Source organism: Dermochelys coriacea, chromosome 4 (assembly GCF_009764565.3).
Source record: "Dermochelys coriacea isolate rDerCor1 chromosome 4, rDerCor1.pri.v4, whole genome shotgun sequence".
Classification (NCBI taxonomy): Eukaryota; Metazoa; Chordata; order Testudines; family Dermochelyidae; genus Dermochelys; species Dermochelys coriacea.
This window is the reverse complement of record NC_050071.1, coordinates 2722546-2745463: the sequence shown is the minus strand read 5'-3', so window position 1 is coordinate 2745463 and position 22918 is coordinate 2722546. Positions and strand designations below refer to the sequence as shown.

At 45.6% G+C, this 22918-nt stretch overlaps 1 protein-coding gene across 1 annotated transcript in view; it reads left to right on the top strand.

Moving 5' to 3' along the window:
• Positions 1 to 22918, top strand: part of SRP72 (signal recognition particle 72) — a 46409-nt gene that overhangs the window by 11931 nt on the left and 11560 nt on the right. The window contains exons 4-15 of the mRNA XM_038399239.2: positions 318 to 461; positions 1699 to 1810; positions 3968 to 3999; positions 4648 to 4772; positions 4867 to 4924; positions 10250 to 10381; positions 12374 to 12502; positions 13466 to 13538; positions 15392 to 15456; positions 16303 to 16398; positions 17996 to 18099; positions 22273 to 22350. Of these exons, the coding sequence (XP_038255167.1) occupies positions 318 to 461; positions 1699 to 1810; positions 3968 to 3999; positions 4648 to 4772; positions 4867 to 4924; positions 10250 to 10381; positions 12374 to 12502; positions 13466 to 13538; positions 15392 to 15456; positions 16303 to 16398; positions 17996 to 18099; positions 22273 to 22350 (1148 nt within the window). The remainder of the gene's footprint in view (positions 1 to 317; positions 462 to 1698; positions 1811 to 3967; positions 4000 to 4647; positions 4773 to 4866; positions 4925 to 10249; positions 10382 to 12373; positions 12503 to 13465; positions 13539 to 15391; positions 15457 to 16302; positions 16399 to 17995; positions 18100 to 22272; positions 22351 to 22918) is intronic.

The following is a 22918-nucleotide window of genomic DNA, read 5'->3' as shown; positions in this document are numbered from 1 at the left end:
AAGCAACACAAGGATGGACTATCTTGGAGCATCAGGATTGAAAAGAGAAAGAGAAAAGGCTTTTCCTCCTCCTTTTGTTTCCATAGTTGATTAGAATAATCCCAACATGTGGAAGAAACAGTTATTTGCTGTAGACAATGCTTGAAAGATGGTCATTTAATTTGCTCCCTAGAGAATTAAAGTCTGCTGTGAGGAGGCTGGCAGAGACCAAAATTGACTCTATTTTCCCGAGTAAATTCTGAATTAGACTTTACAGCACTTGTTCGGGTGTCTCTAGTTGTGGATGCCGATGTGCAGGGCAATGTCTCTCTTCTCAGTTGTACAGGTTGGAGCGCTATGATGACTGCTTAGCTGTGTATCGGGATCTCATCCGGAACTCCCAAGACGACTACGAAGAAGAAAGGAAAACCAACCTTTCTGCAGTGGTTGCAGCGCAGAGCACATGGGAGAAAGTGGAACCAGTGAGTTTGTGTGCATGCGTGCACATGTGGGAGAGATTGTTCTCCCTTCCACCCTCTCTCTGCTGAACCTTGCCTGTGTTAGAACACTTCTGAAGATGAATTGCATGGCTCATAGATGGCAGAGGCAGGAAGAGGGCATTCGAGAACCTAAATCATTAATAGGAAATAGAGAACTCAGATAATACACACAGAAAATGGTAGTCTCTCCCTGCCCCTCAGCAGAGATTTCATTGCTGAGTGTGTAGTGAGGGTGGTGGTTGTTTCTCCAAACTGGAGGCCTCCTATCCAACAGGAGCGCATCCAGAGTGACCTCTGGAAGTGTCAGAGATCACTCTTGTGGTTTATCCATGCAGTCGGTGTCCCTTAATGCATGAGTGCATGATGTACTTCAAGTTTCTAGTTTGGGAATGTGGACATTTATTGCTAATGAGTCATCTGTCACCTTGCTTACCAGTGTCTCTTTTCTATTGGATACCCCAACACATTGCAAAGTATAATTTAATGTAAACTACAGTTAACAAAATTGCCTTTTGCAATTGGCACTATCTATATATGTCATTAGTGTTCATGCACATATTACCACACTTGTGCAATCTGGTAATTTACAGTGGGTCTCCAAGACCTTGCAAAAACCAGCAAGATTCCACTGAATGTGAATGGATGTAAGCCCCTGGTCCTGCAAAGCCTACTTAAACCCAGTAGAACATTGCTAATCTTCACTAGTGACTGGGAAGAGCCATTGCAAGAGTAAAGCTCAATGGTTAGGTACATTAAATAAGTTTTTAAATATTTAAGACTGCAGCTTGTCTTTGAAATTCTCCAGAGCTACAGTTTCTGCCAATTCTCTCTGTGTTTAAACAGCCTGGACAGCTCCCTTGAGGTCTAATCTGATTCTCTCTAATTCCTAAGAACAGGACTGCTCTACAGCTAGGAGTTGGATAGCTCCATTGCAGACTCCCCCTTGGCTTTGTCCTGCAGCATAAAGGGAAGGCCATTCATGCCGTGACTTTTTAGACAGCACATATCCTCTCAAGATCACCTTTGCATGTGGATTTCATAATGAATCTTCTGTTGTATATTAATCTAAGAAGTTGGCATGTTTGCGAAAAGCTATGATTTGTGTCTGTAATAATCCTATAAAAGTGGCTTTAAACAAATCTGTTTAGGTTCTAATCCAAAATTAGGCTGTATTTAATTTCTTTCAAGCATTTAACCCAATCCTTTCACTCCATGTCAGGAAGATCTGGGCCTCCAAGAAGCTACCTATGAGCTGTGTTATAATGCTGCATGTGCATTGATTGGGCAAGGCAGGCTGAATGAGGCAATGAAAAACCTACAGAAAGCAGAAGGTAAAAACACAGGGGGGGTTATAGATCGCTCTGTCACTCATTCTTTGTAAACACATTTAAAGAGAGAACAAGGATTTGATTCTGGATTGAAAATGAGATTGGACAACCGTAGGGTTCTTGTATTACAGTTTCCATAGCTTGTTTGCCAAGACTGGTTGGGACGTTGTAGCACTTAACATGCCTTAAATACATTTTATTATATCAGTAATTTTTAACTATTGTAGATCAAACTGTTTTCTTATCTACAATTCCCATGTAGTCCATAGTTTTTCAATTTGTAGATCTCAGCTTGCTTTCCAGCTATGCATTGGTTATTGTTTTGCTGTCATTTTACAATAGTAAACTGTATATAACATCTCAGTCTTCCCTCCCAATTGATGTTTAATTCTCGAGTGCAATTTGGTATCTGCTTATAATTTGGACAGTGCAATCTCTTCACGTTAGCAGAAGTTTTAAAAGCCCTATTTAGTTGTTTTATGAGTGTACTGAAGACTGTAGAGTGCCGTAATGTTCTGAGTTGGGGATTGCCCTATCAAGTGTACTAACTTTGATTTTTCACATTCAGAAAGACCATTTTTATTATTGTTATATTTTAGTCTGTTCAATAAGATGTGTAGGAAGGAGAATAAACAATTAAAGTAAAAGTTGATAGTAGCGAAGAGGAACCAGGTTACAGGCCTTTCAGATTAGGTTTAACATCGACAGCTGCAAAACTGAAAAGCTTGAACTCCCTTATGTCCTCTTATTAAGCTGACTAAATATGTTATAGGTGGAGCTGGCAATGCCATCAATACTTAAAGCTACCCAACACTTGCCATTGTAAGGTTCTGTTTTCAGTTGCTTATAACTTTGCCAGACTATAGTCATTCAGAAGTTTTCCAGGCCAGGTGCTTGCCTCAGGCCTGATATTTTTGGAAAACCTCAGCATAAACAATTCAGCCATTTCCAAGAAGGGGTGTAAGAAACAATACCTTAGTTTGCCCATGTTAAAAACCAAACAAACAATGCTTACAGCAGTTTCATTGAGAAGTTTTAGCATGCCCAAGTGACAGAGCAAGTACTCAGTATTTGGAAAAGGGATTACCTTGGTGTCATGGATGTGCCTTTTGTCATCACAAGCTATACGTCTCTGAAAATCTCAATTCTCACAGGCTTACTAGAGGTTTGTTAGTTTTACAGCTAAATTTGTTGAAGATCCTGTCTGTGTGCAACCAGATGAGGAAGGGGGCTGAGTTAAGCTTGCACAGGCCACCTTAATTCTGGCCTTTCCTGACTTTGGAGTGCTTGACTTTGCAAACTTAATGTACTTCTAAAATAATTTTTTGGTTCAATATCTAATCTATAATGTTACTGTGGAATCAGGCGTGCTAGTTGTGTACATTCCTATTTAGTAATTTTGCTTTTTTGTGATCTGATTGTGGAACATAATGCGAACCCTTCAGGTGTGTGCATTGTTGGATACCATGGTAGTAAATAACACAGTTCAGTCTTGACCTTAGTTACAGTTGTGTGGAGCTAGACGAGCTGCAGGCCATTCTTAGTGCATGTTCTTTCTACTGTTAGTTAATCCAGGCACTGAGACAGTAATCTTTAGGAAAACACAGAGCTTCACTGCTTTTATCACACTGCAAAACTGCTTACTGAGCAGTAGGTGAGAGAGTAGAGTAGACTCAAGGAATAAAAGTAGGGATGAAAACCAGAAGGACCTAGTGAGGCAGTATTTGCACAAAGGAGAGTGACAAAATCTACATCAGTCTTTTAAGTCTGGGTAAGATCATATGAGTAACAAGTAGTTATGGTGGAGAGAGCTCTTTCATAAAAGATCATAAAGTATTTTTAAAGAAAATTAACTGGGGAAGGAGAGAAATAAGTAAAAAAAACGTGAGTACTCAAAAAGAATTCTGGAGGAGCAATGTCTCCGGCGTTCTTGACTTTTTTAAAAATGTCACTGTAGACCGTATCTCTTTCCCACATGCACCCAGTCATTTCCTTACTTTCTTGCGTAAAAAGTGCTTGTGAAACTTTGTAGAAGCCTCACTTATTATCCACAATGGGCACGTGATATAAACAAACATTCCTGTCATCATCCTGTTCTGTGCTTTCCTCTGGGTAAAAATTAACCCTTTCTAAATTTGTCTTTCAAATGATTTTCTCTAGATCTGTGTCGCCAGTCACTTTCGGAAGACTCTGTAAGTTGTTGCTGTTACTCTGAATAATGTGCCTTTTACACCAAAGCATTTCAAAGCAGTGCCCCAGGGATTAGCCATGTGATCACTTATTAAATTGCTATGCAATATCATAGCCAGCAAGAGTCACCAATCTGCCTAAATTTATGTTCCCAATACCACTCCTGAGGTGTGAGCTATCCTTCTGCCGTTGCTAAAATTTAAATTCTTGGGGCCTGATTGTCTCCTGCCTTGCCCGTTCTGCAGTCCCTTAATCAATGCAATGTGGGTGTATTCCTACCACATTAGAGGGATGGGGTGGGTACGCCCACTGCAGAGGTGTTGAGGCTGTGTGAATCAGGACCACAATTTGTGATTCATATCCAGCACACTTTGACATGTCTGTAGGGTACAAGCAGACCGCACACATGTGGGTTGGGAGGGTAATTTCTGTTGTTAAAAGTAGCTCTGCCTTTTGCCCCTATTTTCTGGTTTACGGTGTGAATGTGTGTAATGATGTCTTTTGAAGATATGCTCTTCTAGTGGTGGGGATTGTGACTGATGGTTTTGCCCAAGATCGACTGAAAAAGGAACAGGTCCTCTGCAAAATGCTGAAGCCAGGGAGCACACGAGGGGGAGGCTTCATTTTGTTTTGTCTGGATTTTCCTTCAGGATGTGACTGAGGAAGACACTGAGGCTGAGCTGGCCATTATTCATGGTCAGATGGCCTATATCATGCAACTACAGGGACGTACAGAGGATGCTCTCCAGCTTTACAATCAAATCATCAAATTAAAGTAAGTGCTTCATTCAAACAAGCTCTCTTCCTTCCACATGTGACAAGGCTGCTGTCTAATAGCTGTGCCTTTCATTCTCATTTGTTGTCTGCAGGCCGACAGACGTGGGATTGATTGCTGTCATTGCAAATAACATCATCACTATTAATAAGGTATAGAATTTGCCCATCCTCTTTCTAAAGCATTTTTGCAAAGAAATGAGAATGAATTCAGAACTCACCACATGCAGAGCTCCCATTGGCTTTGAGGGGGGTTCTGCGTGCAGAGGGATTGGAGAGTTGCATCTCTCTTTGAACTAAGTACTTACTTTCAAGTGGAAGCACTCTAGCATGAAAGTTCTATTTATAGTGTTGCTGTTTGTGCTGTTACACTGGTATTTCCATTATATGTTTATCCTTATAGGCCCCAGTCCTGCGAAAACAGATTGCAAAAATGATTTTGCACATAGATAAATTCACCAAAATGAGTCCCACGGGAGCCAGTCACACTGCTTGCATGACTAGAGTTACATGTGTGGCTAGGAATTTGCAGGATCTGGGTCTTAGAAGATTGGAGCTTCCAGACTAAGGGGGTGTGTGTGTGTGTGTGTGTGTGAGAGAGAATTTTTTTCAGGTACAGGATTTAGGTGGGTTGTGCTTGTGCTTCTGTAACTTCTAAAGTGCATCATGCAAGCTGTTAGTGCGCATTGTGGACATGAGGCTTTTGTGCTGTCTTCAAAGCCTGATGGATGACTTCAGTGAAATTTGCATCAAGTGCACAGCCACAACAGTATTTTTATGTGTGAAAACTATACAAATAGCATAACGGAGGAGTCGTTTCTTATCTAGTCTCGCTCTACTTCTGCACTATTGTCACGAGCATTGCAAGCATTGGGCTCAAGATCCTGAAATATTTGCAGAGCCTCAAGAAAAAACGAATGAATATGGAGCATGACGGTTTCATGGAGGACAGATTGCTGTGGGACACACAGAGAACCAATTCGAGGTTGGTGGTGGTGTTCTCAGTGGCTTCAGATAGTGGGACACTGATTCTCGGACCAAGAAACAAGCACGAGCTGGTAGTATCGCCTTGTAATACAGGGTTGGGATGAAGAGCAGTAGCTGCAAACTTTTGGATGCACGAGGCCAGATTTCTGGATCTGTGCACTGAGCTCATCCCAGTCCTCCGTCGCAGGAACACCAAAATGAAAGCTGCACTGACAGTGGAGAAGCAAGTAGTGATTGCACTGCGGAAACTTGCAGAAACTTGCAACACCAGATCGCTACTGGTCACTCGGGAATAATTTGGTGTCGGGAAATGCATGCTGAGGGTTGTTATGATGCAAGCATGCAGGGCCGTTATTCACCTCCTGCTATGCAGGACTGTGACTCTAGGCAATGCACAGGACATGGTTGATGGATTTGCAGCAGTGAGGTTCCTGAATTGAAGTGGGGCGATAGACAACACGCATGTACCCATTTTGGCACAAGCCCACGTTGCCACTGAGTACATCATCAGAAAGGGCTACTTTTCTATGTTTATGGAAGCATTGGTGGATCACTGGGGATGCTTCACTGACATCAGTGTTGGCTGGTCAGGGAAGATGCATTACACTTGTATCTTTAAAAACACAGGACTGTTTAGAAAACTACAAGCAGGGACTTTTTCCTGGTAGATGGATTACCACAAGGAATGTTGAAATACCACTCGTGATCCTGGGCGACCCAGCCTCCCCCTTACTGCCCTGGCCAATGAAGCTGTACACTGGCCACCTTGACAGCACCAAGGAATGGTTCAACTCCCTGCTCGGCAGGTGCAGAATGACGGAATGATTGATTGAAGGGCAGCTGGTGGTGTTTACTCACACGATTGGATCTCAGTGAGAAAAATACCCCAATGGTTATAGCTGCCTGCTGTGTCCTGCATGATGTATGTGAAGCAAAGAGGGAAACGTTTTTCCTGGGGTGGATGGTGGAGGTGGAGAGGCTGTCTGCTGAGTTTGAACAGCCGGCTACAAGGGCTATTAAAAGTGCTCAACATGAAGCTATGCAGTTCAATGAGCTTTTGAAAGACCATTTTAATAGTGAGCCAGAGTAGTGAGTGGTGGTGTGCTCCTGTGGCCTAGTAGGAATCCTGTGGTGATTGCTGTAACATTGTCAGTGTACCTATGAATTTTAATTGTGACTGAATCAGAGTTGTGTGACATTATGCAGTAACAGGAAATTGATAGGTTTCAGAATTGCTGAGCATTCAGCTGCATATATTGTGAAATAATTATGTTCAAAATAATTTTATTCTGTAACAGAATTCAGTACAACCCCACTCCCATGGAATTTTAAAACAAATACTTTAAAAACCTAATAAAAACGTGATAAATTAAGAGCACAGAACTTATGAAGGGGAAAGAACATGCACATCCCTTTCAGCTACACGTACACCAACGGTGGCTTTCACAGGCCTGGGTCTGTGACACTGCGATTGTCTTCAGTGTCCCCCAGGGTGGAGTGGTAGGGGTAGTGCAGTGACCCCGATGCCATGTGGAATGTTGGGGGGAGGTTAATGGGAAGGTCCTGCTATTGAGTTCACAGTGGGCTGCAGAGGGAGGCGAGCCTGGGCTTGTTGAATCTGCAGGTCCAGCAGAGTCTGCAGCATCTGTGTTTGCTGTCTGAGAAGCTCCATTATGTCCTGGTGCCTCTCCTTCCCTTTTTCCGGCTGGGACTCCTGGGCCTGTCTCCTCTCCACTCTTTCCTTCTCCAGGCTGTCCGCAGTGTTCATCCTCCAGGCCCTGTGCTCGTGGTCTGATGCAGCGCTGGCTTGCATGGTCTCATTGAACGTGTCATCCCGAGTCCTCCTCTTTCTCCTCCTTATCTGGCTTAGGTGTTCTGTGGGTGTGGGGGGAGACCCTGAAGGCCACAGTGGCAGCAGCTGAAGATGCAACACACAGCGGTACATTGTCAGCACATTCACTACAGAGAGCGAAACTACCGCTGCTGAACTCACTTCCCCTGCTCCCCTAACATTGTAAGCTCTACATTCTCACTTGGGATTGGGATTGCTTGTGCACGGCACCACTCGCAGCACCATCCCTGGTGAGTATGGCCCACTGGGGTTGGGGAAATGCGGAGGGAATTGCTCACTGGCATGATTCTCTTAGCATAGGGCAATGGCACTGGGCACTGGCACCATTTCCTACATCTCTCACTCGTGAGTGTAACAAAGGCAGAGAGAGCAAAGCTGCTGCTAGGATCCCGAAACCACCAGGGTCCATATGCTGCTAACCTGTGCGCTTCAATGTTGCCTGCTGAAATTATCACTGACTGGCATGGGAAAGTGTTCCACCGCGGCGGAAGAAATAAGGCTGCCTTCTCTAAAAACCTTCAGCAGGGAATTGCAGACACCTCCATGAAAGTTTCATCGAGATCTCGATGGAGGATTCACGAGACATGCCGGTGCACATAAACAGACTGCTCCACTTGGCCCCCTTGGCCTAACGAGGGGAATGAAAAGCAGGTAGAAACTCTACCTCTCTTGGTTGTGCCACACCCTCTTCTAGCATGAGTAAAGTAATGAAAAGTCAACAGTTGCGTCCTGCCATTTTGGGGATGCCATCCCTGTAATGGAAAAGTTATCTACGCACCTACCTGAGGTGCCTTCCCCTGCATCAGGCTCACCTGTGCTCCAGTGGTGGAACTGGCTGGATAGCAGCGAAGTCAAAAACAGGTCCTGGCTCTCTGCGCAGGTGGATCCCACCGGTCACCTGACCCCATACTCCTCTTCCTCGCTGTTCACAGCAGGGACCTGTGGCTCGGGGTCCTCAGAGATAGCCACAGTGCTGTAGGGGGTGGTGGTGGGGTCTCACAGGATAGCATGTAGCTCTTTGTAAAAGTGATAGGTCTGCGGCTCAGCCCCACATTGACTGTTGGCCTCACTGGCCTGCTTTCACATGGTACTGCTGCTGTCCCTGTCGTGCCCCTTCTCCTGCTTCCCCCAAGCAATCTTCTCGTAGATGTCCACGTTTCTATGGCTGGATTGGAGCTGTGTCTGCGCAGCCTGTTCTCCCCATCAGCCCACGAGATCCAATATCTCCTGTCTGTTCCAGGCTGGAGTGTGCACTTGGCATGGTCAGTTGGGGAGCTCCACTCAACAGTGGAGAGCTGCTAAGTGTGCTCACCAAGCCAGGCAATGAGAAAAAAGAATTTCAAAAATTCGCCAGGCTTTATAGGGAAGGGGCTTCCGGTCTCCATGACCCCTGTACAATGAATTTCACAATGGTAACCAGCGTGGTCAGTGTGGAGCATTGCGGGAGGGCTGCTGGAAGACAGTTAGGGTCAATGTAACTAATGCAGAGTCTATCTTTGCATTGCGTTGACTTAAGCACATTGATCGTGGGTCTCCCCTGCTTGGGCTGAGGTGTTACTATGTCAGCGTAATGGGATGCTTTCATTGGTGGGAGACCAATTTGAGTGTCAACACGTGCACAACTAGGTCAATGTAAACTGCCTTGTGTTGAGCTAAGCACGTACTATAGACCAGGCCTTAGTTACATATCACAGCTCCAGTTTACACGTGGTTCACATTTGAGAAATGTTCTTCACAGCCATAAGCACTGGAGGCCTGATTTCTTTTTAAGTGAAAACTCTGGAACTTGAGACACAGCCTCCAGGGGAAAGTATTGACTCGCTGAGTCCTCACACGCTGGCCCAGTTCAGCCCCTCCTAACGCTCTTCTCTGTATGTATCTCACAGGAAGTCACATAAATACCTAAATAATGCAACATTCCCAAAGGGTTGCCACTCTGGTTAATTTGTGTTTTTTATTGTCAAGTGAGTGAACTCTTCTTGTAATAAGAAACCAGTGAGAACTTCAAAGCCGGTCTTGCAAGAGAACAAACAAGCATAAACATTGATTGATGTGTGTCAGCAGTTATCAAGGTCTTGTTTCTTTCACAGGAGGTCTAGCCAGGCTTTGTTCTAGGAAGCAAATATAAGTCAGGATTTGGCTAGTTACATACTTTTAATATGTTTTTATGGTGGAAAATAGCGAGGGGAGAATCAGAATATGTGGCCCAGAGGGAAGGGTGCTGACTTAGGAGACCCAGGTTCTGTCCCTGCTCTACCACAAACTCTTTTTGTGACCTAAGGCAAATCTGTGTGCCTCAGTTCCTATCTATACAATGGGGATAACAACATGGCCCTACCTCACAGGGGTATTGAGGATAAAGATGACAAAGGTTGTCAGGTGCTCAGGTAGCACCATAATGGAGGCTATATAGATATTTAACCATGCTATGCTCTCTTATCTTATTCCCCTCCCTCACCGTGCCTCGTCGGCTCCTCTCTCGTGCTTTTTACGCTGCCCAGTGCTGGCAAACAAGGCAGAAACACATGCCTGTGGGTGTTCATGGCACATTCTGCATGTGGTGTGGGGAGGGCCAGATAGAGATCACCATTTAATTAAGATAGTGGAACTTGGCTTGATCTCGGTTTTGTTTCTTACAGGACCAAAATGTCTTTGACTCAAAGAAAAAGGTGAAATTGACCAATGCAGAAGGCGTGGAGCACAAACTCTCCAAGAAACAGCTCCAGGCCATCGAATTCAACAAAGCTTTATTGGCTATGTACACCAATCAGGTAGAGAACTGTCCTGTGTCTGCTCGGTACAGATTTACAACCAGTCACAGGAGTTTAAGCAGAAATGTAGTCCAGTTGAGCTAGTTAAGTATCAGAGGGGTAGCCGTGTTAGTCTGGATCTGCAGAAGCAGCAAAGAGTTCTGTGGCACCTTATAGACTTATAGACGTATTGGAGCATACGCTTTCATGGGTGAATAACCACTTCATCGGATGTATGTAGTGGAAATTTCCAGAAGCAGGTATAAATATGCAAGTAAGAATCAGGCTAGGGATAACGAGGTTAGTTCAGTCAGGGAGGATGAGGCCCTCTTCTAGCAGTTGAGGTGTGAACACCAAGGGAGGAGAAATGGCTTTTGTAGTTGGCTAGCCAGTCTCAGTCCTTGTTTCATCCTGAGCTGATTGTGTCAAATTTGCAAATGAATTGAAGCTCAGCAGTTTCTCTTTGAGGTCTGGTCCTGAAGTTTTTTTGCTGCAGGACGGCTACCTTTACATCTGTTATTGTGTGTCCAGGGAAGTTGAAGCGTTCTCGTACAGGTTTTTGTATATTGCCATTCCTAATATCTGAGGAATTGAGCTAGTTAGCTTTCCATAGACTGTTCTTTCTCCCTCAAAATAGTCAGGACGTTATCCAGAGATGCTAGGTTTTTCAGAAGTGCTCAGCACCCAGCAGCTCCTATTGAGAATAATCTTTTTGATGAGGCCTTTTGATGCTCTGGCCAATTCATTTAGGCGCCTATATTGGAGATGAGTATTTTTAAAAAAAAAAAAAAAAAAAGTCTGGCCCATAATGTTTAATACCTATCAGGGAAATGTCACGTGACTGTCCTGGTAAATGTATTGTTTATTAAAATGGTATTGACTGGGTATCTACAGGTTGAGAAAAAATTGTGCATTGCTGTTTATGAGGAAATGTGCATACCGCTGTTCTTGTTAACAAGGACCAATAATATCCATTGCCAAAATGAAAACACAGGAATAATGGATTTGGTACTAATGTCGGGTCCATGAAACACAGTGCTTTGGATGGGTGAGCTTTATAGAAGTCTAAATAACTAACAAAAAATACTGTCTAGTTTCTAGACCACAGAGACCTACCTGTGCAGGCACTTCATGGGCTTGCACACTGGCTGCTGATGGCAGCTTTCAGTGTGGTCCTGTAGTGAGGGAGATTCTGAGGCACTCTAGCAAGAAATAAATACCTGGAGCTGCATGTACGCAGAAACTGAGATTTATCCTTTGTCTATTACAGCATCTGGTAGAAGAGGTGTGCTGGGCATTTTCACATGGTTCCCCTTCCATTTCCTGTAAAATCAGACTCCACCCCCGTGTGTGTGTCTAGCTCTTCCGTCTTCCACACTGTCATTCTGGAGGAAAAACAAGGGAGAACTTTTGGGAAGAATTCATATGATGGTGGCTTGCACAGCACCTCACTTGGAGAGTCTCTTCCCAGATAATGTATTTATTATTGCAGTAGCACCTACAGGCTCTGATGCTGATTGAACTGGGCACTGGATGCACATAACAGACTGTCTCTGCCCCCACACTGCTTGCAGCCTAAGTGTCTAGGCAGATGTAACAAACTGGCAGGAGGAGCACAAGGGGGCAATGAGGTGGCTCTGGCCAGTGTAGTAACCAGCTGCCTGCCCACTGAGCGTTGCGTAGGAGAGATGTAGAGGACTGCAGAGTGATGGCTGTAGTTATCACCCAAAGGCCCTGCCATGTGGCAGTCGTGGGTCGGAATCTCCTTGGGCCAGTGACTTTACCTGTTTCCACAGCCTCTACTGCCACCATGTCCCATTCCCAGCTGGAGCCTCTTGATAGTCTTGCAGTATAATCTGTTCCGCAGTGGGTGGTGTGGTGTATCTTGGAATCAGCTGATGGTAGGCAGTGTCTGGCCCCACTGGCCCCTTCACCCTGTTCTCTCTGTGGGGTTTGCACAGTTGCACTAACTATCCACTAATACTGAGGAAAACGTTCCCTTGTGTCCCTTAGGCAGATCAGTGCCGCAAGCTGTCAGCAAGTTTACAGTCCCAGAACCCCGAGCACCTGCTGCCTGTGCTAATCCAGGCTGCCCAGCTCTGTCGAGAGAAGCAGCATGCGGAGGCAATAGAGCTCCTACAGGTGGGTGACTGATCTCCTCCTGCTGGCCAGGAGATTGGAGGGCTGTTCCCTGCACTGGAACCTGACAAATGGAGTTGGTACGAGGGGCAATTAATAGTCCTGAAAGACTGGGCACTGCAGAAATGGATGTTAGCTCTACCACCCGCAGCGGTCATTGCGTTGTGTAATGGATGTGGCTTACGCAGGGCTCAGTAGTGAGGGTGCAGTGACGCCCATTCTCTGATCATGAAGGGTGTGTTCTGTCTATAATGGGAGAGCCCCACTTTGAAATGACCCCCTTCACTATGGCGGTGGTGCCAGGGCTGCTTTTCCTTCCCATAGGAACATGGTGGGTACTGGAACCTGGGGTTGTGCTCCTCTAGAAGGCAGGACTTCACTTCTGGCCTCTCATCCCAAAGGGTGGTGCCCACATTCCTTCTCCAGCCCTTCTCTGGCCTCGTCTACATGCACAGGTTGCACTGGTTTACTTAAAATTGGGGTTTAAACCGGTGCTAAAGACTCTGTGGACACTTGGGTTTCAGAGTGCCGTGTTCCTAATCGACTTCTGCTAAACTGAAATAAGCTGGTTTTAAACTGAAGTCATGTTCGCATGGCACTTTAAACTGATTTACTTAAACAGGTACAACTTCCTCATATAAACAAGGCCTTTGTCCTGGTGTCAAGTGTCACTTGGCACGCTGCACTTGCCAGCTGCTTGCCTAGAGGAAGCAACTACTGTGTGTGGTGAGGGCATGGACCCTGGGACTTACTTGTGGTGGAATGGGACAGCGCTGTGGGAGGAGTGACAGTCCATGGAAGCAATTCAGGACTCTGGGTGGCGTGGTTCCACTAGAACTGGCTCCCTCCTGGTCTATTCAAACGGCACTGTCGAGCTTTTCTTTCTGAAGTTGGTTTTAAAATGGGCCCAGGCCACGGCTGATGCGCTGTGTTCATGAACATGCTCTTTGCGCCTCTCGCTCTCAGGACTTTGCGGAGCAGAGCCCCGCCGACTCGGCGCAGATAAAGCTGACGATGGCACAGCTGAAAATCGCTCAAGGTACCAGTGCCCTTTTGTGCTGACAAATGCTTGTTTAATGCTAAGTTTAAAACCCCACAGTTCTTTGTTGCTTGCCTTAGTGTCCGAAGAGCCAGGACTGAGAGTGGCCTCTTGCTGCTGTGAGCCCCAGCAAGGCAGCTCCATCCAGGGTGGGGTTAGAAATACCTTCTCAAACACTGCCTTTCACAGCCCTGCACGAGGGCTGGGACAACATCTCCACTCCTCATAGTGAACAGCATTAAAGCAAAATGTACTCTGCATTTGGCCAGAACCATTTTTCTCTTGATCAGTTCTTGGACAGGGCTGCACTTGCCCCTCTGGTGTCTCTGAGAGGAGTTACCAAGGGAAGGGATTGTAATTAGGGGATAAAAAGAAAAGGAGGACTTTTGGCACCTTAGAGACTAACCAATTTATTAGAGCATAAGCTTTCGTGAGCTACAGCTCGTATGCATCTGATGAAGTGAGCTGTACCTCACGAAAACTTATGCTCTAATAAATTGGTTAGTTTCGAAGGTGCCACAAGTCCTCTTTTCTTTTTTACGGATACAGACTAACACGGCTGCTACTCTGAAACCTGTAATTAGGGGATGGCACCTTTTTGGGGGATTGGGAGGGGAATTAAGCCTGGCGGGCGGGCCTCTTCTCTTTTCACCATGGATCGGGGGTGAGAAATGAGACAACTTTCTCCCGTTCCTTGTCTCTTGCTGCCCTTCCTCCTCAGAAGGATGCCTGCAATCCCATAGCACGGCACCTCTTGCCGAGAGGGGTGCCCTATGGAGATCAGTGCTCCTGCCTGAACCTGGCGTTGTCCATGCAATGTGGGGGGTTGTGTGCCCCAGGGGGCATGGCCTGTGAAACAAGTGGAGGGCAGCCCTGGGCACTGTGCTGATGGCTGGCATTCACCACATTGACAATTGGCTGATGCGTGTGCCTCAGCCTGACCCGGGAGAGGGAGCAGGACAGCTGGGCGCTGAGAATCAGCGGGGGTGGGGGAAGGGGAATTCGTATTAATGTGGTTGGTGCGGGATTGACCCTTTCCTGAGTGGCTGCAGAAGTGCATACAGGAAAGCCTGGGGATCTGCATGTTGAAATGGCTGGCTGTTGCTGACTGAATGTCACTCAAGTTTTAAAGTTCCCCTCGAGCTACCTCAAATATGCACTACCCAGCATCCAGTACTTGGCATGGGCCGTGTTCCATTGTGCCTGCAATGGGTGGGACTATTCAGGAGAAATAAGGGGGCAGGATCTGGCCCTGCACTGCGCGGGGTGGGGAGAATGGGGAAGGGGGTCAAAGCACTTGGTGTTGGCCCAGCTTTGCTCTCATTGAAGTTAGTGATAAAACTTGCACTGGCATCAGCCAGAGCAGGCAGGCCAGAGCTGACTGTTTTAGGTTTGTTCTGAAATCGTAAAGAATACACCCAGCTGCTGATGCTCCATGCCCTCTCATAGGGAAGTAAAGCATTGCTCTGGACCCACTGCTTCTAGCATTGGAGGTGGGGATGAGCCCTTTGCATGTGGTAGCAGCCTTGGGCATGCTGGACACTTAGGTGGGGAGCCCAGTAGGTGCTGGGGTTGCTGCAAAGGCTGTTTAGTCTGAGGATGAGAAGAGCACTGTTGGGACTGACGTTTCTTCCCCATGAATGGCCAGCGATTGTGTTGTCTTAACAATAATAGTAGAGAAAACCTCTTTGCAGCTGGGCCTGCAGGCAGAGGAGTGTAGTGGCTGGTTGGTGTATGCTGACTTCCCCAGGGAGGCTCTGAGGGCAGGGGGATCCAGGATGGAGAACAGGAGCAGGGAAAGCAGGGAATTGCTGTGTAGTTTAAATTGCGTTATTCTCCCTTCTTTCTCTAAGGCAGTGTCACCAAAGCATGCATCATCTTGAGGAGTATAGAAGAGCTGAAGCATAAGCCAGGCATGGTGAGTGGCAGTTAACAGGCACCATCCCAGAATACTATCATCCTTTTCATGCTCTTTTCCTGTCTCCTGAGCTACTCCTGGGCTGAGATTCAGATCTGGGTGCCCAGCGTTGATCTCAGTCTGCTGGTCTGCTTGCACAGTGGGGCTTGGTTGCTGAGATTTTTGATACACAGCATTATGCCTCAGAGTAGATGGTAACCCTTTAGGTAGCTCACTTATTGTGGTGAAAGCCAGCCAGACAAAGGATAATAACTTGCATCAGGGTCCCCAAACTTGTTTTTAGAGTGGACAACTTCCCCCTCGTTCATAGTTGCACGGACCTGCCCCCCTTCCTACAGCACTCCCTTAACAACCCTGGGGCAGCTACAGGAATTGCTTGCCTAGTAAGCAATGTTGGGAAAATATCAAACACATTTTTAAGCTGCTTTATGTGGCAGTGAGCAGTGGGAAGCAAGGAGGAGCCAGTATTGTAAGACCTTCCACCTCCCCCCAGGGCTCCAGCAGCAGCAAGTGTCCTGCCGACCATTGTGGTGCTGAGAGAAGAGTGTGGGAGCCTTGGCTTTCCCAATTAAGTAATTCTCTCATCCCTTATCCATTGATTGGAAAACTTTTAAAAACAGTTCTCCTGAGCTGTTTCGACCATTGCAGTAATGCCTTAGCTGTACTGGGGAGGATAATCCCAGGGGGCGGCTGCTGCTTCCAAATTCCATTGGAGTAGTTCGTTCCATTCCCTTTTTCTTCAGCGATTCTTTTAATAACATGTTTACATGAAAAGTACCTTAAAATGATCACTTACAAGTAACGCCCATCCCTTGGCTGCACGCTGACTGTTATTGGGGTTTGCAGGTGTCTGCATTAGTGACGATGTACAGTCATGAAGAAGACATTGACAGTGCTATTGAGGTCTTCACGCAAGCTATCCAGTGGTACCAGGAATACCAGGCAAGTAGATCAGGGCAGACAATACATTTGAGAGTTGAAGCTACTTTTTGTCCCTTGCTAACTTGCTGGAGACCAGCTGTTTCCTGTCCAGCTCCCAGCTCCTACCTGTCTGTCGACTGGAGAGGAGCGGTCTCCTTGCCAACGGCTAACTACGTCTGATGAGATGTTGGGGGGCCAGGGAACATTCTATTCTGTCTCCCTCTCTCTCTCTGACATGTTGCTTGCACCAGGTTTGTCATTCAGACCAATGGCAAGTCTGCAGTGTGGGAAAAATGGCAGCTCTTTTCCACTCTTCCAGTGTCTGTCAGGTTATAGATTCTGGAGGCTAGGAGAGGGCACATCGCAGTATTGTCCAATTTTCCATGTTGACACTGGAGCAGCAGCAGTCAGTTGGCTTTGTGCAGGCACTTGAGGAGAAGGAAAAGCTTGAGCAGAAGAGCTTCAGAGGGGGACACTGATTCCAGCCCGGCCGCCTGCTGGCTGTACTCAAGTTAATCGGAACGTCAGGCCACTGAAAGGAGCCAGTTGGAGTCTGTATGATGAGCGGAGTGATAGTTCCTTTGGGGGCTCAGTAATTAGTTCCTAGAACCTGGTTATTTTGGGGCTGGATGTAGCAATTATTTCAGCAAACAGTGAATTGCCGGAAAAAGTGTGTGCCCCCCATGGGAAGTGTTCTCACAAAGCTGCCTTGGGATTGGCTATTTCCTTTGTTTCTCTCTTCCCTGGTTTTCTATCAGCAAGGATGCTTCGCTTTTCAAAATGCGTCTGCCTGCACTTGTTCCCTACCTGATGATCTGATACCTTGGCTGGTCACTGGGGAAATGGCTGATGTCCTAAACAAGGCTGACTGCAGGTTGCAAATAAACACCAGCAGCAGGAGACTATTAGTTTTCCGTGATTGTCAGACGCTGGCTAAAATGCCTGTCCTCTTCCCATTTTCACCCCCTCCTCCCAATTCTGTTGCTCTGGGGCTGCTGGCAGGGTTAGTAGCTGTGTTTGTTAAGAACCAGGCAGAGGAACTGGAGATTACTCTTACATATGAGGGGTCTCCGAACAAGGGGCTAGGTTGTGCTAGCACCATCTGGGTGTGAAGGGGTGGGGAAAGTGCGTGAGGGCTGTGCACAGGGGCCAGGAGCAATCCTGCCCCTTAAACTTCTGGGAAATACGCAACCCAAAGGCTGAGCTGTGGCCCCATCCCCTTCTACACCAGCCAGCCAATGCTAGGCTCATAGCATTGGTTGCAGGAGGTAACGCAGGCATGAATATTCAGTAACAGCCATTTGTATACTGTATAAATGAGCTGACAGCCTGTTTCTGCCTCGGGCTCATACAGGTAGCTGCTGGTTAGCAAACCACTTCTCCTTTCCCAGCCCCATCTAACATGGGTAGTGGTTTAATGCCACAGACTGCCAAGACTTTTCCTCAAGGAACGGGGAAGAAATTCCTGCAGCTCAGTTCTCCTTCCAGATCGCTTGGGTGGGGAGCATACGTTGGTCTGAGCCAGTCTCTAGTAACGTCAGGAAGCAAAGCAGCCACATCACTGAATTGCTAAGTGCTGTCAAACATGTCTTCATTTGAAGAATCTTGTGACTTGCAGCCAAAGTCTCCAGTTCATTTGTTGCTGATAAGGGAAGCAGCCAACTTCAAGCTGAAGTATGGAAGGAAGAAGGAAGCGATCAGCGACCTGGAAGAGCTGTGGAAGTGAGTTCAGGGAGGGGAGAGGGGTATCTTGTTTTCCTTCTGGACCTGAGCCGTGGCCCTGCTGTCTTGTGCACTGAAATATGAGCAGTGCCTGGTCCCTGTGAGGACTGCTCAGGGGTTCTGAAGCCAGATAATGTCTGCTAGCATTTTGGTGACGTCTGAGGCAGTAGTTCCTCCTTTTAGACATTGTAAAGGGGCTTCTGGCCAAAGCTGTGCTCCCTGCCCAACCCCTTGGATGAAGTAACTGCTCCAGCAGGCGTAGCCCTGCGATCTGTTATGGGTTCCTTTTCGTTACATCCTGATAGAAGCTGTGTCTTCCATGTGGATGCCATGTCTTCTGTCCCCAGCCAGCACCCACTCACTGTGGGAGGAGTTCCCCAGTCTGTATCCAGATCCAGACTGCTGGCACTTAACATTAAAAAGGTTGCAGAGCAGTTTTTAAACTAAGAGATGGGGAAAGCCGATTGCTGCAGAGGCGGACGTGGATCGGACAGAGACTTCTCTTAGAGGAGAGTCTATTGATGGGGATTCTCTAGGTTTTAGTCAGGAGGAGAGCATGGAAGAGGATAAAGTATGGGCCAGATCAGACGAGAAACATTCACATAAAGAATCTGACACATCAGAAAAGGGCAGACAAATAAACAGTGACAAGTTTATAAAGTGCTTGTACACAAATGCTGTAAGTCTAAATAATAAGATGGGTGAACTAGAGTGCCTCGTGTTAAAGGAGGATATTGATATAATAGGCATCACAGAAACCTGGTGTGGAGTGGGGACAATCAATGGGACACAATCATTCCGGGGTACAAAATATATCGGAAGGACAGAACAGGTCGTGCCGGCGGGGGAGAGAGTGGCACTATATGTGAAAGAAAATGTAGAATCAAATGAAATAAAAAATCTTAAATGAATCCATATGTTCCACAGAATCTCTGTGGATAGTAATTCCATGCTCTAATAAGAATATAACAGTAGGGATCTATTATCGACCATCTGACCACAACAGTGATAGTGACGATGAAATGCTAAGGGAGATTACAGAGGCTATCAAAATAAAGAACTCAATAATAGTGGGGGATTTCAATTATCCCCATATTGACTGGGTACATGCCACCTCAGAAATGGCAAAATTTCTTGATACTTTAAATGACTGCTTCTTGGAGCAGCTGGTACAGGAACCCACAAGGGGAGAGGCAACTCTTGATCTAGTCCTGAGTGGAGCGTAGGATCTGGTCCAAGAGGTAACTATAACAGGACCACGTGGAAATAGTGACTATAATATAATAACATTTAACATTCCTGTGGTGGGAAGAACACCTCAACAGCCCAACACTGTGGCATTTAATTTCAGAAAGGGGAACTATGCAAAAATGAGGAGGTTAGTTAAACAGAAATTAAATGGTACCGTGATTAGAATGAACTCCCTGCAAGTTGCATGGATGCTTTTCAAAGACACCATAATAGAGGCTCAACTTAAATGTATTCCCCAAATTATAAAACACAGTAAAAGAACTAAAAAAGAGCCACCATGGCTTAAAAACCATGTAAAAGAAGCAGTGAGAGATAAAAAAGCATCTTTTAAAAAGTGGAAGTCAAATCCTAGTGAGGTAAATAGAAAGGAGCGTAAACATTGCCAAATTAAATGTAAAAATGTAATAAGAAAAGTGAAAAAGGAGTTTGAAGAACAGCTAGCCAAAAACTCAAAAGGTAATAACAAAAGGTTCTTTAAGTACATCAGAAGCAGGAAGTCTGCTAAACAACCAGTGGGGCCCCGGACGCTCGAGATACAAAAAGAGCACTTAAAAACAATAAAGTCATTGCAGAGAAACTAAATTAATTCTTTGCTTCAGTCTTCACGGCTGAAGATGTTGGGGAGATTCCAAACCTGAGCCATCTATTTGTAGATGACGAATCTGAGAAAATTGTCACAGATTGAAGCATCACTAGAGGAGGTTTTGGAATTAACTAACAGTAACAAGTCACCGGCACCAGATGACATTCACCCAAGAGTTCTGAAAGAACTCAAATGTGAAATTGTGGAACTCTTAACTATGGTTTGTAACCTGTCCTTTAAATCAGCTACAGTACCCAGTGACTGGAAGATAGCTAATGTAACGCCAATATTTAAGAAGGGCTCTAGAGGTGATCCTGGCAATTACAGGCCGGTACGTCTAACATCAGTACAGGGAAAATTAGTTGAAACAATAGAAAAGAATACAATTGTCAGACACCTAGAAGAACATAAATTGTTGTGCAAAAGTCAACATGGTTTCTCCAAAGGGAGATCATGTCTTACTAACCTATTAGAGTTCTTTGAGGGGGTCAACAAACATGTGGACAAGGGGGATCCAGTGGACATAGTGTACTTAGATTTCCAGAAAGCCTTTGACAAGGTCCCTCACCAAAGGCTTTTATGTAAATTAAGTTGTCATGGGATAAAAGGGAAGATCCTTTCATGGACTGAGAACTGGTTAAAAGACAGGGAACAAAGGGTAGGAATAAATGGTAAATTTTCAGAATGGAGAGGGGTAACTAGTGGTGTTCCCCAAGGGTCAGTTCTAGGACCAATCCTGTTCAATTTATTCATAAATGATCTGGAGAAAGGGGTAAACAGTGAGATGGCAAAGTTTGCAGATGATACTAAACTGCTCAAGATAGTTAAGACCAAAGCAGACTGTGAAGAACTTCAAAAAGCTCTCTCAAAACTAAGTGATTGGGCAACAAAATGGCAAATGAAATTTAATGTGGATAAATGTAAAGTAATGTACATTGGAAAAAATAATCCCAACTATACATACAATATGATGGGGGCTAATTTAGTTACAACTAATCAAGAGAAAGATCATGGAGACATCTTGGATAGTTCTCTGAAGATGTCCACGCGGTGTGCAGCAGCAGTCAAAAAGCAAACGGGATGTTAGGAATCATTAAAAAAGGGATAGAGAATAAGACGGAGAATATCTTATTGCCCTTATATAAATCCATGGTACGCCCACATCTTGAATACTGCGTACAGATGTGGTTCCCTCATCTCAAAAAAGATATACTGGCATTAGAAAAGGTTCAGAAAAGGGCAACTAAAATGATTAGGGGTTTGGAATGGGTCCCATATGAGGAGAGATTAAAGAGGCTAGGACTTTTCAGCTTGGAAAAGAGGAGACTAATGGGGGGATATGATAGAGGTCTATAAAATCATGAGTGGTGTGGAGAAAGTGAATAAGGAAACGTTATTTACTTGTTCCCATAATATAAGAACTAGGGGCCACCAAATGAAATTAATGGGTAGCAGGTTTAAAACAAATAAAAGGAAATTCTTCTTCATTCAGCGCACAGTCAACCTGTACAACTCCTTGCCTGAGGAGGTTGTGAAGGCTAGGAGTATAACAGGGTTTAAAAGAGAACTGGATAAATTCATGGAGGCTAAGTCCATTCATGGCTATTAGCCAGGATGGGTAAGGAATGGTGTCCCTAGCCTCTGTTTGTCAGAAGGTGGAGATGGATGGCAGGAGAGAGATCACTAGATCATTACCTGTTAGGTTCACTCTGTCTGGAGCACCTGACTTTGGCCACTGTTGGTAGACAGGATACTGGGCTGGATGGACCTTTGGTCTGACCCAGTATGGTCATTCTTATGTTCTTATGTATCTGAAATTCATATGAACCCCAGAGCCTTCTTGATGCTGGCATATTCTGAGGACTGATCTGCAGCTCTCTCTCCTATTGTGTGAAAAAACAAATCAGCTTGTATGTGCAGTCTGAGCTAATTGTGGAGAGAAGCAGAGGCAGAGTGGTTTTTTTATAGGGATAGAAGATTTTCATAGGAGCGACCTTAAAGGAAAAACAAACAAACACCAATTAAAAAAATGTAGAATAAGAAAATGGGTAAGAAAAACGAAAACAGGCCCTAGATTTCTTGGGTTGTTGGTGGCTGCATGGTCTCTGGGGAGAGGCTAGTCAAAGTGCTTGGCTGGCAGTGTTAGGTAGTGAACACCCTGCGTATTGTACTTTGAATCTCAGGGCCTCTATTGGCACCTGCTATTGCACACACTGAAAGCACCTGCCCGGGGCTAGCCAGCGCTGGGCCAAGTGGTTAGCTGTAGTGTAAACTTGGGGCATGGCTGATGTTTGTAGAGTGTTCAGTGAACTTCAGAATGTTCCTTTCTTCTCTTGAAGGCAAAATCCAAGAGATATTCATACTCTGGCCCAACTCATCTCCGCATACTCCCTCGTAGACCCCGAGAAGGCGAAGGTGTATCCTTTGTGGTGGTGACTGGGCTTACGGTGGGATAGGGGTTTAGCTGTCCCTTTGGTTCCCAGAATGTTTTCCTAATGATGTCATGAGTGTTTGGAATTTTTGAGCTGCTTCAGGACCCTTCCATCAGAGACATCAGGGAACTTCTGACCCTGGGGAGGAGCGGGAAAGTCATAGTGCAACTCCACATTAAGGGCGGACTTTTCAAAAGCACCTAAGTGAGTTGGGTGCTTAGCTGCTATTTACTTCTGGTAGGATTTGGGTGTCTAATTCCCTTAGGGCTTTTGAATCACTCCATGGCCCCCCAAAAGCAATGAGAACTTCAGTCAGTTAATGATGAGCGAACAAATCAGTATGATCCAACTTTTTTCTGTGGTGTTTTTGTCCTATAGTGGTAACACATTGTACTTTCCCACCAAATCGTTTGGTGTAACTCTTATTATAATAACCAATTCTTACTGCACTCGCCATCAGCAGCTTTCAAAGCACATTACAAAGGACTTCAGGGTCATGACTCCCATTGTACAGATGGGGAAACAGGGACCTAGAAGGAAGTGATTTGTCCAA